Source organism: Orycteropus afer, unplaced genomic scaffold (assembly GCF_000298275.1).
Source record: "Orycteropus afer afer isolate SDZICR_OR568_19922 unplaced genomic scaffold, OryAfe1.0 scaffold00001, whole genome shotgun sequence".
NCBI classification, from domain to species: Eukaryota; Metazoa; Chordata; class Mammalia; order Tubulidentata; family Orycteropodidae; genus Orycteropus; species Orycteropus afer.
Window position 1 is genome coordinate 4010519 of NW_006921588.1, and position 16593 is coordinate 4027111.

Genomic DNA, 16593 nt, shown 5'->3' on the forward strand with positions numbered 1-16593 from the left:
GGAAGATGAGTAGGAATTACTCAGCAAAGAATTCTGCGTGGAAGAGGTCTCTGAATCAACCCCACCTTGCATGTTTGAACTAGTTGCCTGGAGAATGGATCATTAGTTCCTGGTTTGAGGATTCTTCCTTCCTCTTCTATATGACTGTTGGACCCCTATCCTTTTCTCTGTACCCTGCTTCACACTGTCTTGATAGATAGTCCGTTACTTAGTATTCAAAAATTTCCCTAAAATTCCTCTCTCTCTTGGCACTGCATCCTTCTATTCCAAAGGCAGGGGTAACATGGGACTCCATTATTAGTCATCAGCATCTTAAAGTTTATAAGAACCTTCCTAAAGGAGGACAGAAAGGAAGACAGAGAGAGAAAGCATCTTGCCTCTTTTCATATGACCATGCCTTTTCCCAACCTCCCATTACTAACAACTACTGCACACTTATCCTACCCCAAAGCCTGAAAGCAACGCTGTGCCTTGTTCAGAATTTAAGGAGCCTTTGCTACATTCTACTCACCCTCTTTTGGGGAAAGTCCATAATCTATGAGTATATTTCTCTAATGTTGGTTGGTTGCTTATCACCACACTCTCTGTATTCCATTTGTTTAGCTGGACTCCTTCATTTTAATTGTAGCCATGTACACACTTCTCCCTTCCCCATCTTCACTTCTCTCTAGTTCCCCAGTACCTAAAGTCATACGAGGTATTTATCAGGAGTCCAATAGATGGTGAGTTAATGAGCAAGATCTGGTATAAATGTGAGAGTAAATGTACGAATGAGTGAGTGACTGAATATCTTGGAAACTGGACAAAACCCACAGATAGGGTACATCAGAAGAAACAGCTCGGTGGAGTTGGGGAAAGCAAATGAATAAAGGAGGGGATGATACTAGAAGAAGGAATTAAAAGAATTGTTATTCTGAACTTTAATCACGTGTTTGTTTGAAGTTAGGTCTGCTTAGTTATGATCATTTTTACTGTTACTTAAATATAGCTTGTTTAAAGATTACAAGTGCGTTTGAATTTGGATTTTATATATTCTATCAGAGGCATAATCTTTCTCAGTATTTTCATCATAAAACAGTTGACGTCAAAAGACTTAGTTTTACTAAGCTTACAAATGATTATTTTTCTTAATGTGGGTATCAAATGGATTTTGAAATCGATTTTCAAATAATTTTTCCTTTATTTATTCAGTTAGCCAAAATTTGAGTTTTAGCCAAAATATACAGATATTTTCCTAATGTGGCCAATGTATTATCCAGCACACATCAAATTTCCAACATTTGGAAACACTTTCCAAGTGTTTGTAAATAATCATAGTCAGTGGTTGATTTCAACATTCGTTGGTCACATGACAAACTAAAGAGAAATATACACTTTTAAAACACACTAACATATAAATGTAGATATTGTAAGCTGGATTTGTATGTATGTGCCATAATTATAGGTAAATATTTAAATACAAAAAATGCCTTGCAACACTTAAAATTTGACCTTTGATTCTTTATGATTATTTCTCTCCAGACTACTGATAAAGTTGCCAGAGCTAAACTATCAGGTAAAGGTTAAAGCATCAATTGACAAGTAAGTTTCTAATTTCATTTTGAATTATAAAAATATAAGACATTTTTAATAAATTACCTTAATTTTGTGGGATGATTTTAAACTTTAAAATTTTATTCCTTTAACATTATATATCAATGTACTTCAATTATTTGACTTTAAAATTTGAATGTTTACTAGAACTTCAATGAAAACCTACTCAAAAAAACTTACTATAATGATTTCAAACGAAATTTTATAGACCATCCTCTAAAGTATGATAGAATGTTTTTACTAGATATATTAAATAACTCACTTCAAGAATCTTCTTGGTTTTACAGGAATATTTCAACTTTAAGGTAAGACATTCACTTTGTAGAAAGTTTTTGTTGTTTTCAAAAACGCATTTTACCTGCGACCACATAAATAGCTACGATTTCCTGTCTAGCAACAGAAGATTTGTTCTGTGTGGAACTCATGTCAAAGCCATGTCCATTGAAGAGTCTTCTAATGGGAGTCTTTCAGTGGAATTTCGACATTTGGTGAGTTTGGCAGTAAAATTACACGAACTTCCTTTTTTTTTTCTAAATAAGACCCATGTTGTTGTTGTTGTTGTATGTCGTCGAGTCGGCCCCGACTCATAGCGACCCCTCCTTGGGTTTCCGAGGCAGTATCACTACGGAAGTAGGATTGCCCAACCTTCCTTCTGAGGAGTGGCTGGTGGGTTTGAACCGCCAGCCTTCTGGTTAGCAGTCAAGTGCCTTAGGCACTATGCTACCAGAGCTCCTAAAATAAGACCCATACTGATAAACAAAACATATCATCACTGAAGAATTAAAATGGTAGAAAGAGCACTGAACTTAAAGTCAGAAAGTCTGAGCTCTTGAGAATGGTAACGTACCAGTTATATACTAAACCCACTGCCGTTGAGTCAGATCCGACTCATAGTGAGCCCTCCTTGGGTTTCCGAAGCAGTACCATACAGAAGTAGATTACCCAACCTTCCTTCCGAGGAGTGTCTGGTGGGTTTGAACCAGCAGCCTTCTGGTTAGCAGTCAAATGCCTTAGGCACTATGCTACCAGAGCTCCCACAGTTATATGCTAGCTGTAATCAAACTGATTCCAACTCATGGTGACCCCGTGTGTGTCAGAGTAGAACCGAGCTCCATAGAGTTTTCAGTGGCTGATGTTTCTGGACTACAATGCCAACCCTTTCTTCTCAGTGCCTCTGGGTGGATGTGAACCTCCAACGTTTTGGTTAGCAGCCACACGTGTTAAGACTCCATGATGATGTACTATCTATGTAGTAGTTGGTCAATTTTTTTTATATTGACAAAGATAATCTGCTTTATAATGGATAGGCATTTCTGGTTTCAGTTTTTAAATCTCCTGTAGAAATGTTATCAATAAAAATATGTCTGGCTGAAAGCACTTCCACAGGGGACTTATGATATCCCTAATTATGACTGCTGCAGCCAAGTCTGTCTTAGCATGTCTAGAATGCTTCTGACCCAGCCCTATCCTGTTGCTTCTGGTTTTTACCACTTCCTCTTAACCTAGAGTTCTCTTCCTGCCTTTCTTTTTTCATTTAGGCATAATTCTTAGATTCTCAAAGACCCTATGGCTTTTCTTGTCAGAATCATGTTATTTGTCTGATTTATTAATATTAGGAAGTCTCTTATCTGAGTGTTTGGACATTGAAAGGTCTATTTTTTTAAAAAAAGATAAAATCTAGGTTAACAGAAAGTTATCTGCAAAAGCAAATTTATATAATCCCAAATGCTAGTTTTCATTTTTTGTTTTGTTTTTGCTTAGTCTTCAGTGGTGAAGAGTACATTTCTTTTTAATTGAATCTCTCCCTTATGAGACTGGTAAATAAATAGAATGTATTGAGAAACCATGTATTTACATTCTTGTAATCAGCACTTTTCAGTTGGGCTTAATTTCTATCCTCAAGGAACTTTTAGTAATGGGTAACATGTAGAGGAGCAAAGGGCCCTTTCCTTAAAATGCCTCCCTCTCAAAAAAATCATGTGGAAAAGAAGGACAAGGAACACACCAAAAAATGGTTAAGTTCTAATTCCAGCAGGTATAATATATAAAATAATAAAATCTTAGTTTTTGCAGTGCTGTTCTAGTTGCAAAGTATTTTCATATATATTATCTTTTGCTTAATAACTTTAATCACATTTTAACATAAAAGTAAATGTAAGTTTACATTTAAATTAAAAATCACCTATAATCTTGCTAACTTGAGGAAACACTATTAACATGTTTATTTTATGCTTTCATTCTTTTCTCTAAATAAATAAATATATATATATGTACTTTTAAAATAAAAAATTGAAATCAGATTGTACACATTGTATAATTTGTTTTCTGCCTTTTTTTTTTCCATTCTGTAACCCATATTATGAACATTTTTTTTGTTAGTAAGTCATTTCCTACTATAATGCCATTTAATAGCTTAATGTGCCATGTGGTACACTGCCCCATAGTTTATTTGGCCAGTCCTCTATATTAGACTTGGTTTCACAGGGATTGGGGGCCCATCATCCACAGCTTAGCTCAGATGATGCTTTCTAAGCACAGTGGAGGACTAGAGTCTAAAAGATCCTAGAAGATTCCCCTTTTTCAAACTATTGCCTGAAAAATATAGTATTAATGGTATACCAACGTGCTCACTTATCTCAGTGAAAGTTTCTAAAATGATACCCCATGAGGTTAGAGAGAAAGTTCCTTTCTGTTAACTTGGAAACTATTACAGGTTTCAGTGTTAAACATCTCTGACTTACTGTTAGTAATCAAAATTGTGGCCAAGAAAATCACTACAATAGGTATGATTGCTTGATACTTAGCTGATAATTCTTCTCCATCTAAACATTGCTGTTTTCTTTTACAAAGCAACCAAAGGAAATGAAATCCAGTGCTGGAAGCAAAGGAAATGAGGTAGGAAATATTTTCTCTCAGATAAATTTTTTAGGAAATAATTCTATATCTTGTTTTTATGAAGTTCTTAATTTGACCTTTATTTTTTATATAAAAAATCAATTTTGTGTTTCTATTGACTGCTAACCAGAAGGCTGGCAGTTCAAATCCACCAGCTACTCCTCAGAAGAAAGATTGGACAATCTACTTCCATAGAGATACTGCCTTGGAAAACCAAGGAGGGGTCACTATGAGTCAGGAACAACTCAATGGAAGTGAGGTTTTTTAAATAACAAAAATAAAGCTTGATAATTTAAGATAATATAGGAAATTTAAGATAAATAAAATTTGTATATAATAAACTCCCAGAAGAAAATGGCTATCAGATTGGGTCCAAGATGACAGCATAGTCAGATGCCTCATTACAACCCTGTTACCACAAAGACTCAAGAAAATAAGTGAATCAGATACAGATGACAACTTTGGAACCCTGAACATCAAATGGAAGGCTAAAGAACTGGACTGAGTGCCATGTGGAAGAAGAGACTGCACAAAAACAGAGGACAAGGAGAATTACGGATCGCTGGTGCCCCACCAGCTGGCCCTGCCCAGTGCAGCTGTATTGAGACAAAGCAAGCGGTGCTCCCAGACGAAGTGCTCACTATCTGGTACTGCCAAGTAAGAATACACCAACACCAATGTACAGAGACAGACAGGAGCACTCTGTGCCCAATGAGAGTTAAGTACACTCACTATGCCCCTCCTTACCCCCCTGTGCTGGAGGCCTGTGGAACCATGGTGCCCCTCATCCTTAACGTCCCCTCCTCACACATATCTGCAGACCAGCAGTACCCACCACCATCCTGCACCCTTCACTAGAGGCCCATGAACAGGAAGCATTCACCCCCAAGCCCAGCTACTCATACTGGGTACACACAGACTGGTGGTGCCCCCTCCACTTTTTCCCATCCACTTATGCTGGGGGCTTACAGACTGGAAGCACCTGAACCTCTGCTCAGCCACCCACACTGGAGGCCTGTAGACTGATGGTGCCCACTCATCCATCCAAACACCTATGCTGGTGAGCTACCCAAGGACAGGTGGCTCCCAATCTTCTGCCCAACCACCCCTGCTGTGGTTCCACATAATGACAGCACCTGCTAGTCCACCCAACCACTCACAGTGAGGATCTGCACATTGGTGGCACCTGATCCTCCACCCCACCCCCCAACCAGCGCCCCACAGACTGGTAGCACCCTTTCCTCTACCCAACTACACACACCAGGCTGGGGGTCTCATGGACCAGTGGTTAACCTGCCCTTTGCCACACTCTTACTATCCCCATGCCATCCTGCCCACCTGGGACTGGCAGTACAAGTTCCATTGCCACCTACCTGGTAACCTATTACCTTTGCACCCTTGCCAAATGATGAGCAGATAAACCTAGTGTCCACATCTAAATGTCTACATTTCTGCAACAGCACACATTCCAAACCCAAACAGTTCCTGTAGGTCATCTGCACTTATACTGAAACGAGTTGATAACTCACCACCTACTGAATTGCCAACTTGTCCACATGTAGCAAGCACATCCCATACATGTGGGCAGCAATCCCTCACAACAGACACAGAGAAGTCCTGCCTTGACCTCCAGAGAATGACTAACTGTCAAACCAAAGTTAATGCCTCAGAGACAGCAGACAATAACAAATCATATAAAGAGACAAGATGAGGTGACTCAAACAAGTAAGCAAAATAAATGGACAGAATTCCTGAGGAAGAAATGGTAATAGAACCAACAATAAGAAATTTAAAAGGCATACATAGGATCCTCAAAGAGACAAGGAAAAAGATCAAGGGAAACACAGACAAAATTCTAGAAGAATCTAAGAGAATAATACAAGGATAAAATGACAAAGTAAATAGACAATTAGAATCCATACAACAAAAACAACTAGAAATCCAGAAGATTAACAATTAAATATCAGAAATTGTTAGCACAATGGAAGGACACAATGTGGAATTAAATCAATGGAAGAAAGAGTCAGGAAATAGTAGACCAGTCCTTTGACATGAATCTAGTTAAGGAACAATCAGAGAAAAGAATAAAGAAAATTGAAGAAAGACTAAAAATTATGTGGACACTATCAAGAGGAATAATATATGCACGTTTAGAACCCAGAACAGGGAAGACAGAGAATTCTTTTTGAAGATTTATTGGCAGAAAACTTCCCTAATATCATGAAATATAAGGCTTCCATCCAAGAAGCTATCCATATAGGGCAGATCCCAAAAGATATATTACAATTAAACTCTCCAAACCAAAGACAAACAAAGAATTCACAGAGCGGCTCATGAAAAATGAAATATCATCTACAAAGGAGCACCAATAAGACAATGATTTCTCAGCATAAACTATGCAGACAAGAAGGCAATGGGATGACATATATAAAACCCTGAAAGAAAAGAATTGCCAACCAAGAATCATACATTCAGTAAAATTGTCTCCCAAATATGATGGCGAGATTAGGACATTCCCAAATAAGCAGAAATTAAGAGAATTTGTAAAAACTAGACCATCCTTATGAGAATCTTAGAATCAAATGGGAGTGGAAGCATTCATAGCAAAACCTTTGAGATACAGCAAAAGAAGTACTTATAGGAGAATTTATAGCAATAAATGCACACTTCAAAAAACACTACCTTTACCCTACAACTCAAACAAATGGAAAAGGAAGCCCAAAAGAATCCCATAGCCATCCAAAGAAGGGCAATATTAAAGATCAGAGCAGAAATAAATGAATAAAAAACATGAATCAACAAGACTAGATGTTGGTTCTTTGAGAGGCTCAATACAATTAACAAATCACTGGCCAAACTGACAAAACAAAAACTGAGAAGATGCAAATAACCAAAATAAGAAGTGAAATGAATGACATTACAACAGAGCAAACGAAGGTAAAAAGGATCATAACAGACTATTATGCACTAAAATTATACTCTAACAAATTTGAAAACAGAAGAAATGGACAAATTTTTAGGAACACAGTACCTACTAAAGGAGCACAATTGAAGTAGAAAATTTGAATGGGTCCATAAGAAAAGAAAAAGTTTAAGTGGTCATAAAAAACTCCCAACCAATAAAAGCTTCACTGAAAAATTCTACCAAACATTCAGAGATGAGTTGACACCAATCCTACTCAAACTATTCCAGAACATAGAAAAGGAAAGAATACTCCCTATTTATTCCATGAAGCTGGCATAACCCTGGTGCCAAAGCCAGGCAAAGACATCACTGAAAAAGAAAATTACAGGCTGATATCCCTCATGAATACAGATGAAAAACTCTAGCCAACAGAATTCAACAGCATATCCAAAAAAATAATAATAATATATCATGATCACATGGGATTCATACCAGGGATACTTAAAGATCAGCCGATCAATCAGTGTAACTCACCACATAAATAAAACAAAGGAAAAGTCACATGATCATCTCAATGAATGCAGAAAAAGCATTTGATAAAATCCAACACCCTTTCTTGATGAAAACTCTCAGCAAAATAGGAATAGAAGGGAAATCCCTCAACATAATTAAGAGTACATATGCAAAACCAATAGCCAACATTATTCTCAACAGAGAAATATTGAAAGCATTCCCCTTAAAAATGTGAATGAGAGAAGTATGCCCTTTATCATCACATATATTCAATATTGTACTGTATTAGAAGTCTAGCTAGAGCGATAAGGCAAGAAAAATAAATAAAGGGAATCTTAATTGGAAAGGAAGAAATAAAACTATCCCTATTTGCCAATGACATGATCCTATACATAAGAAAGATCAAGTACTCCACATGAAATTTACTGGAACTAATAGAAGGAACACAACAACAACAATAGAAGAATTCAGCAAAGTGGTCAGGTATAAGATCAATACACAAAAATCAGTAGGGTTCCTCTATACCACAAAAGAACACTCTGAAAAGGCAACCGAGAAAACAATGCCATTTACAATAACCAAAAAACCAAACCCACTGCCATCAAGTCGATTCTGACTCATGGTGACCTCCATTGGGTTTCCAAGGGAGTCAGTCTTTATGGAAGTAGATTGCCCCATTTTCCTTCCACAGAGTGGCTGGTAGGTTTGAACTGCCAACCCTCTGGTCAGCAGTCAAATGCATTAGACACTGCACCACCAGAGCTCCTTACCATTTACAATAGCCATCAAAAAGTAAAATACCTAGGCATAAACCAATGAAAGACATGAAAGACTTATAAAAAAAAAAAGCTATAAAACACTACTTCAAGAAACTGAAAGAGATCTACATAAGTGGAAAAACATTCCATGCTCATGCATTGGAAGACTTAACATTGTGAAAATGCCAGTACTACCAAAAGCAATCTATAGATCCAAATCCTAACAACATTCTTTAATGAAATGGAAAAAATTATCTCCAACTTTAAAATGTAAAAAAAGAGGCTCCAAATAGTTAAAGCAAAATTGAAAAACAAAGTAGGAGACCTCACACTTCACAATCTCAAAACTTACTGTACAGCCATGGTAATCAAAACAGATGTGTAGTAATACCATGACGACACATAGATCAAAGGAACAGAAATGAGAACCCAGAAGAAAACCCATCCATCTATGGGCACCAGATCTTTGACAAAAGCAAAGTCCCTTCAAAGAGGAAGAAACATTTTCTTTAGTAAATGAAGCTGACCAAACTAGACATTGACCTGCAGAAAAATGAACCAGGATCTGTACCTCACACCATGCACAAAAGCTAATTCAAAAGGGACCAAAGAACTAAATGTTAAAGTTAAAACTATAAAGTTCCTGGAATATCACATAGAGCCAAAACTAGGGGACCTAATTTTCAGAATAAATAGCCTATCAAACAAAACTAAAAATGCATGAACTGTAGAAGGGAAAATAGATAACTGGGACCTGCTAAAAATTAAATATTAGTAAATGGGGAGTGAAACTAAATGTAATGTAATGTTGAATGTAAAACAAACTCTGCTCTGTAAACTTGCACCTAAAGCACAAAAAAAGATAAAAGAAAAAAAAAAAAAAAAAGATGTACAGCCTTGGAAGCCTTACAGGGCAGCTCCATAGGGTTGCTATGATTCTGAATCCACTTGATGACATTGGCACGTGATGGTGGGTTGGGGGCGGAATTTTTTGTCCATAAGCTGAATGATTCTATTCTGGAGACGGCCTGTATCACAAAAGTGGGTAGCTTTAAAAAACAGACATTTGTTTTCTCACAGTCCAGGTGGCTAAATTCAAAATGCAAGGTGTGTCTCTAGGGGGAAGCCCTTTTTTGTATTTTTCAGCTTCTGGAAACCTGCAAAATAAATAAATAAATAAATAATGAAATACTTGTGCTTATCAAAAGACTTTACCACGAGAGTCAAAAGAGAACCTATAGACGGGGAAAAAATCTTTGGCAACAACATAGCTGATTAAGGTTTAATGTCTAAAATACATAGAAAACTTCAACAACATCAAAAAAAAAAGACAAGCAATTATATCAAAGAATGAGCAAGGGACATGAACAGACATTTCACCAAAGACGATAGTCATGCTGCCAACATATATATGAAAAGATGTTCATGATTATTAGCCATTAACCAAACCAAACCCAAACTCACTGCCATCGAGTTGATTCTAACTCATAGCGACCCCTCTTTGGGTTTCCTTGCTGGTATCTCTATGGAAGTAATGCCATAGGCACTGTGCCACCAGAGCTATTAGAAACATGCAAATCAAAACTACAATGAGATACCATCTCACCCCTGCAAGAATGGCAATGATTTAAAAAAAGAAAAACATGCTGGTGAGGTTGTGAGAAGTCTGAAACTCTTATACATTGTTGGTGGGATTGTAAAATGATGCCACCATTATGGAAAACCATATGGCGCGTCTTCAAAAAGCTAGAAATAGAAATACTTTATGATCCAGTAATCCCCCACCTAGCTATATATCCTAAAGAAATAAGAGCAGTGACACAAATAGACATATGCACACCTATCTTCATTGCAGTATTATTCACAATAGCAAAATGATGGCACCTAAAGGCCCATCAGCGGGTGAATAAGTAAATTGTTCTACACACATACAATGGACTACTACACAGCTATAAAGAAAAATGAGGAGTCCATGAAGCATCTTTTAACATGGATGAATGTAGAGGACGTTATGCTGAGTGAAATAAGTCAATCACAAAAAGACAAATACTACATGGTCCCACTATTACAAAAATCAAGAGTATATATACACACAGAAAGCAAAGTTCTTTGATGGTTACCAGGGATTAGATACAGAAGGAGAGGAAGTCACTTACTAAATAGTAGACACTTCTTACTTCTGGTGATGGGAAAGACAAGACCAAATATGGGTGAAACCAACATAACATGACCAAGGAAAATAATGACACTGTGCCAAATGTGAGAAAAAGGGACAAGTACAGTCAATGCTATAACATACACAATTTTGCAACAATAGTAAATACAATTTAAAAAATTGTGTGCAGTAATGTGAGTAGATGTAGATGCATAAATGTACATAGAAAGGCATACATGAGTAAATGCATGCTCACGTAAAGGTGTATCTATAAACTCACTGCCGTGTAGTTGGCTCCAACTCATAGCCACCCCTCCTTGGGTTTCCGAGGCAGTATCACTACGGAAGTAGATTGCCCAACCTTCCTTCCAAGAAGTGGCTGATGGGTTTGAACCACCAGTTTTCTGGTTAGCAAATGCCTTAGTCAGTATGCCACCAGAGCTCCCAGGTGTATCTATAGGCATATGTATATGTACAGGAGCTCTGGTAGCATAGTGCCTAAGGCACTTGACTGCTAACCAGAAGACTGGTGGTTCAAACCCACCAGCCACTCCTCGGAAGGAAGATGGGGCAATCTACTTCCGTGGAGATACTGTCTTGGAAACCCAAGGAGGGGTTGCTATGAGTCGAGTCTGACTCGACAGCAGATAACAACAACAACAACATGTATATGTCCATTTGTGTGTGCTGCAAACATATCCACATATATAACAAACCACATAGAAGCACATTTATAGAGGCTTCCTAGGTACATCCAAACAACTTGCAGGATTGGTTTTCTGGCTCAATGGCCTTAGGACCATAGTCTTTGGAGACAACTTAGTCAATTGGCATAACATACTTCCCAAAGGCAATATTCTATATCCTAGATTGGTGAGTAGCGTCTGGGGTCTTAAAAGCTTGTGGGTAGCCATTTAAGATACAACTGTTGATCTCTACTCCCACGAAGCAAAAGAGAATAATGGAAATCAAAGGAATAAAGAAGAAACCAATCCATGGGACTAATAACCCACAAGAACTACAACTTCTTCAAACCTGACACTAGACTAGATGGTACACGGCTACCACTTCCAGCCATTCTGACCAGGGACACAATGGAAGGTCCTGGATAATATGGAAGAAAAATGTAGAACAAAATTCAAATTCCTTAAAAAAGGCCAGACCTATTGGACCAAAAGAGACTAAAGGAATTTCCGAGACTGTCGCCCTGAGATAGTGTTTGAATGTGGGATTGAAGCGATCTCTGTGGATCACCCTTTTGCCAAATAATAGACTGGCTAACAAAGTAAGGTGTCACCTGTGAGTAATGTGCTCCCTCAAACAATGAACTACAGGGGACCAAACGGTCAACATTTACCCAAAAATATAGATCAGAAGGCAAGGAGGGGAAGCTAGATCAATGGAAACAGAACAAATAGAATAGAAATAATTTAAATGCTGACACATTGCAAAAACTGTAACCAATAGCACAGAATAACTTGTATAAATATTGTTAAAGAGGAACCTAAGTGGCTGTGGAAACTTTCACTTAAAACAATCAAATACTATTTTTTAAAAAAATGACTACCAACATTTAGCAACACAACAAATCCTTCCAGTCCTTTGTGTGTTGTTGTTGCTGTTATGTGCCATCGATTCTGGTTTTGAATCACAGCAACCTACGTACAACAGAACGACACACTGCCTTGTCCTGCGCCTTCCTCAGAATCGTCATGCTTGAGCCCATTGTCACAACCGCTGTGTAAATCCACCTTGTTGAGGGTCTTCCCCTTTTCTGCTGACCCTCTGCTAAAACTCACTGCCATCGAGTTGTAGATTGCCCAACCTTCCTTCCGAGGAGTTGGCCGGTGGATTTGAACAACCAGCCTTCTGGTTAGCAATCAAATACCTTAGGTACTATGCCAGCAGAGCTCCCGACCCTCTGCTTATCTGTGTACATATTACTCTAAAAACACATGATAACCATTATTTCATAATCTACTTTTTTCACTTAGCCAACTGCTTTCCATTACTTTAAACGTTGTTGGAGGACATGATTTAAAGTGGTTGCATTTTATTGCATTTTACAGATGCGCCATAATTTCTTTAGCCAGTCCTAAACAAAATGAAAGTCACTCATTTTCCCACAGACAAAGGCTCAATACTCATGACACATTATGAAAAAAATCACAGGTGAAAATGACCTTATTAATTTCTGGTATTAATTAACCCATGCTTTTATTTAAGGTTTTTATTCCACAGATAAAATGATTAAAAGAACACACTGAAGCAGACCAATCACTTTCCTTCAAGTCAGTAAATGGTAAACCAGTTACTGCTGAGTCAATTCTGACCCATGGCCACCCCACGTGTGTCAGATTTTCAATGGCTGGGTTTTTTAGAAGCAGATTGCTGGACTTTTCTTCCCAGCTATCTCTGGGAAGAACCTCCAACCCTTCTGCTAGCAGCCAAGCATGTTAACTTTTTGGACCACCTAGGAACTCACAGTAAATGATAGGTCAAATTCTGGATTGGAAGTAATCTGGGAAACCATCTATTTATGAGGCCAGACATCTAATCTTTCCTTACATTATTGGAATTAGAAAATCTGGATTTGAATCCATATTCTGAATACAGGATTCTTGACAAATGATCTGACCGAGACATACTGCATTGTTCCCCTCTAAGAGATCAGGGTAGCACTGCCCAACTCTGCCTGCTGAGAGATGCAGCATGTGTAAGATTACTGTGATGCAGTTATAAAGCAGGGACGTCTATTTCTGGTGTGTTTGAATGGATTCAATCTTGTGGCTTTTAGTCACAGTTTCTATGAGAAAGATCTTTGAATTATTTGGAAGAAAAGCACTCTATAACTCCAACATTCAATCAATCTAAAATACCCTACAAAACCACAAAGATCTAGCACAAAAGGTTTAATGCTCTGTCATTTTCCCCTCCAAGAATTCTTCGTTCCCTTCATCAGGTCATAAAGAACACTTGCCAACATCATTGTCCAGCAAAAATGAACTAAGCCTTCTTCCTAGAGCAGAACTTCAACTGAGGGCAAAGCCCCATAGCAGGTCTCTGTAACACAAGATTCAGTTTAAGGGTCTTCATGTAATACAGATATGAGGGAGATATTCCTCCTACCTTATAGAAACTCATCAAGGGTTTCTAAACGTTGTTGTTGTTGTTATATGCTGTTGAATCAGACCTGACAAGTGCCTTAGGCACTATGCTACCAGAGCTCCTTTCTAAATATTAGCACATTATAAATAAAAGCCCATTTCATTCATTTAACTGAAACTTTGGGCAGCCTTTCATTCAGCTTGACATTCCTCAATATTATTTACTAACTCTGAACAGACTAAGCACAGTTCTTCTGGACTTTTCTTACATTAGAACAAAAGAGTGGATACATTGAAATAGCCCAACTCCTCACTACATTGTCATCTCTATGAAAGTAAAATCAAAATCTTTATTTGGATTTCCCTAGAGACGGAAATCTCAGTAAATCATTATCTACTTGTAGAAAAACCACCCACTATCTTATAAACAATGCTTTCTTTTATTACTTGGAATGTATTTGTTTTCATTTTCTAATTAATAGCAAAATCTTGCGGCCATAGCAGAGTGATTTTATTTCTTCCCTTTTTTTCAGACTTGCTAAAGTAGGATATTTTATTTTACGCTATTCTTCGAGCTCCCCCTGTTGATGAAATTTTAATATGACATCCAGGTATATTTAAAACGAACCACAAGCTTGATTGATGTTCCTTTCCCTGTTACCAGAACGGTGGAAAAATTCTAAAATATATGAGGGATACTTAGGCAGATGAACCAAGGAATCAGGGGCTCAGCCAGTCAGAAAGGGTGATCAAAGCAAAGCTGGAAAATACAGGGGAAGAGGTGGCAGTAAAGTAAAACTCACTGCCATCGAGTGGATTCCGACTCATACGACCCCCTCTGGGTTTCCAGGGTGGTAAATCTTGACGGAAGTAGATTGCCCAACCTTCCTTCCTCCGAGTGGCTGGTGGGTGATAAAGTAGGGTTCGTGAAATCAAGAGAGGGCAAAGACTGTGGTAACTAAACTTTCGAGAAAGCAGGAAACAGGACATCGTAACCTCATTTTCAAGTTTCAAAAAGGTGCTATTATGTATGGCAGGAGTTCTCAGCCTGATAAGAATTTTTTAACAAACAATCCCTCTGTGTATCACTTACTATATACTGGGCCCTGTTCAAAGAACTTTACTAATACTGCGTTAACTCTTGAAACAGTGCTAAGAAGGAGGTTCTACTATCAGTGTCCTAAGTGCTTCACAATAGGGAAGCTGAGATACAGAGTGGTCACAGAATTGATGGTTGCATGGGCAGGAAGTGACTGGGGCCTTCAAGATTGCAGCTGTGACAATCTGGCTCCCCTGTCTACGCTCTAGGCCACTGTGCTCTGCTTCCTCTGGGTCAAAAACCTTCCCTGGGAGAGGTGGAGGTGGTTGGCGCGCCTACATTCCCTCCCCGACCTCCGAGGCGATCCGGACCGTGCGGGGCCTGGCCTCCCTGTCCCCCCCCCCGCCCCGCCCTTTATCTCCTCACACGCCTTTGGTTCGCTGGGACTGCTGTGAGGGAGTTCTCTGCATGTAGTGCCTCATCCTTTCACCTCAGCTGCAGCTCTGGCTGCTATGTCTACCCTTAGCCTGCCCTCTCAGAACTCATATAGCTCCTATGCCCCAGAATCATTTTAAACTTAGAGAGAATTTAAAATAATGCTTCTTCAGAAAATGTTGTCAACCATTCCCTTATCTGCCACGTTTCCTTCTGTGTTTCTGTTGTGCACTGGTGGTGTAGCACCGTGGTGGGCTCCACCTCTTACAAGCAGACTTTGCACCAGTCACATAACCCCTCTAACTCCCAATTTCCTTATCTACAAAATGGGGAGAATGTTAACCTACACTCCATAGGGTTGTTGTAAGAATCAAATGAGAATGAAGTGTGTGAAAGTCAACTATAATGTGCTGTGCAGATGTTTGCTATGGCTCCTACTGACTAGACCTCCATGATGCCATTTCTGTAAAAGCGGGTATTTGCACAGGTGAGGAGACTGCTCTAGGACAAACTGCTATCCCAAAATTATTGGCTTGGAGTCATAACTCTTTTGGGCATTTCCATAATCTGGCTCCAGGTCCCTGAAACCTCACACCATCAGAGGATTTCGTAGCTCAGGTTCCTAACCACTCCACTGCCTCCCACCCCCATCTCTCTCTCTCTCTCACACACACACACACACACACAACTTTAGGTTGCTCAGTTCTGATTTTGTTGTTGTTGTTATATGCCGTCGAGTCGGCCCCGACTCATAGCAACCCCTCCTTGGGTTTCCGAGGCAGTTAGTGGTTATGAACTTGAGTTGCATAGTTTTGTAAAAATAATATCTTAGTGTGTTTTGGTGAAAGTTTACACACCAAGTTAAGTTCCAGTTTGACAATTTCCACACAAATTATTCAGTGACATTAGTTACATTTATCACACTGTGTCAACATTCTCTTGTGTTCTGTTTGTTCCATTTCCAGGACTCCGGTTTCCCTGCCCCCTTATCTTCTCACCTCTGCTTTTGAGAAATTGTTGACCTTTTGTTCTCATACTGATGGTTTCTAAGTAGGACACCAGTCATATGTTTGTTTTCTTTAACTATTTATTGCGATTTATGTGAAAGTTTACAAAGCCAATCAGTTTTCCATTCAACAACTCACACACATTTTCTTTCATGTTGTTGACTGCAATTCCTTCTTCAGAGTTTA

At 38.6% G+C, this 16593-nt stretch overlaps 1 protein-coding gene across 1 annotated transcript in view; it reads left to right on the forward strand.

The window, feature by feature from the left end:
• The window catches only part of STAT4 (signal transducer and activator of transcription 4), a 140311-nt gene that overhangs the window by 98956 nt on the left and 24762 nt on the right, over positions 1-16593 (forward strand). The window contains exons 10-13 of the mRNA XM_007939151.2: positions 1522-1581; positions 1881-1898; positions 1988-2081; positions 4444-4488. Of these exons, the coding sequence (XP_007937342.1) occupies positions 1522-1581; positions 1881-1898; positions 1988-2081; positions 4444-4488 (217 nt within the window). The remainder of the gene's footprint in view (positions 1-1521; positions 1582-1880; positions 1899-1987; positions 2082-4443; positions 4489-16593) is intronic.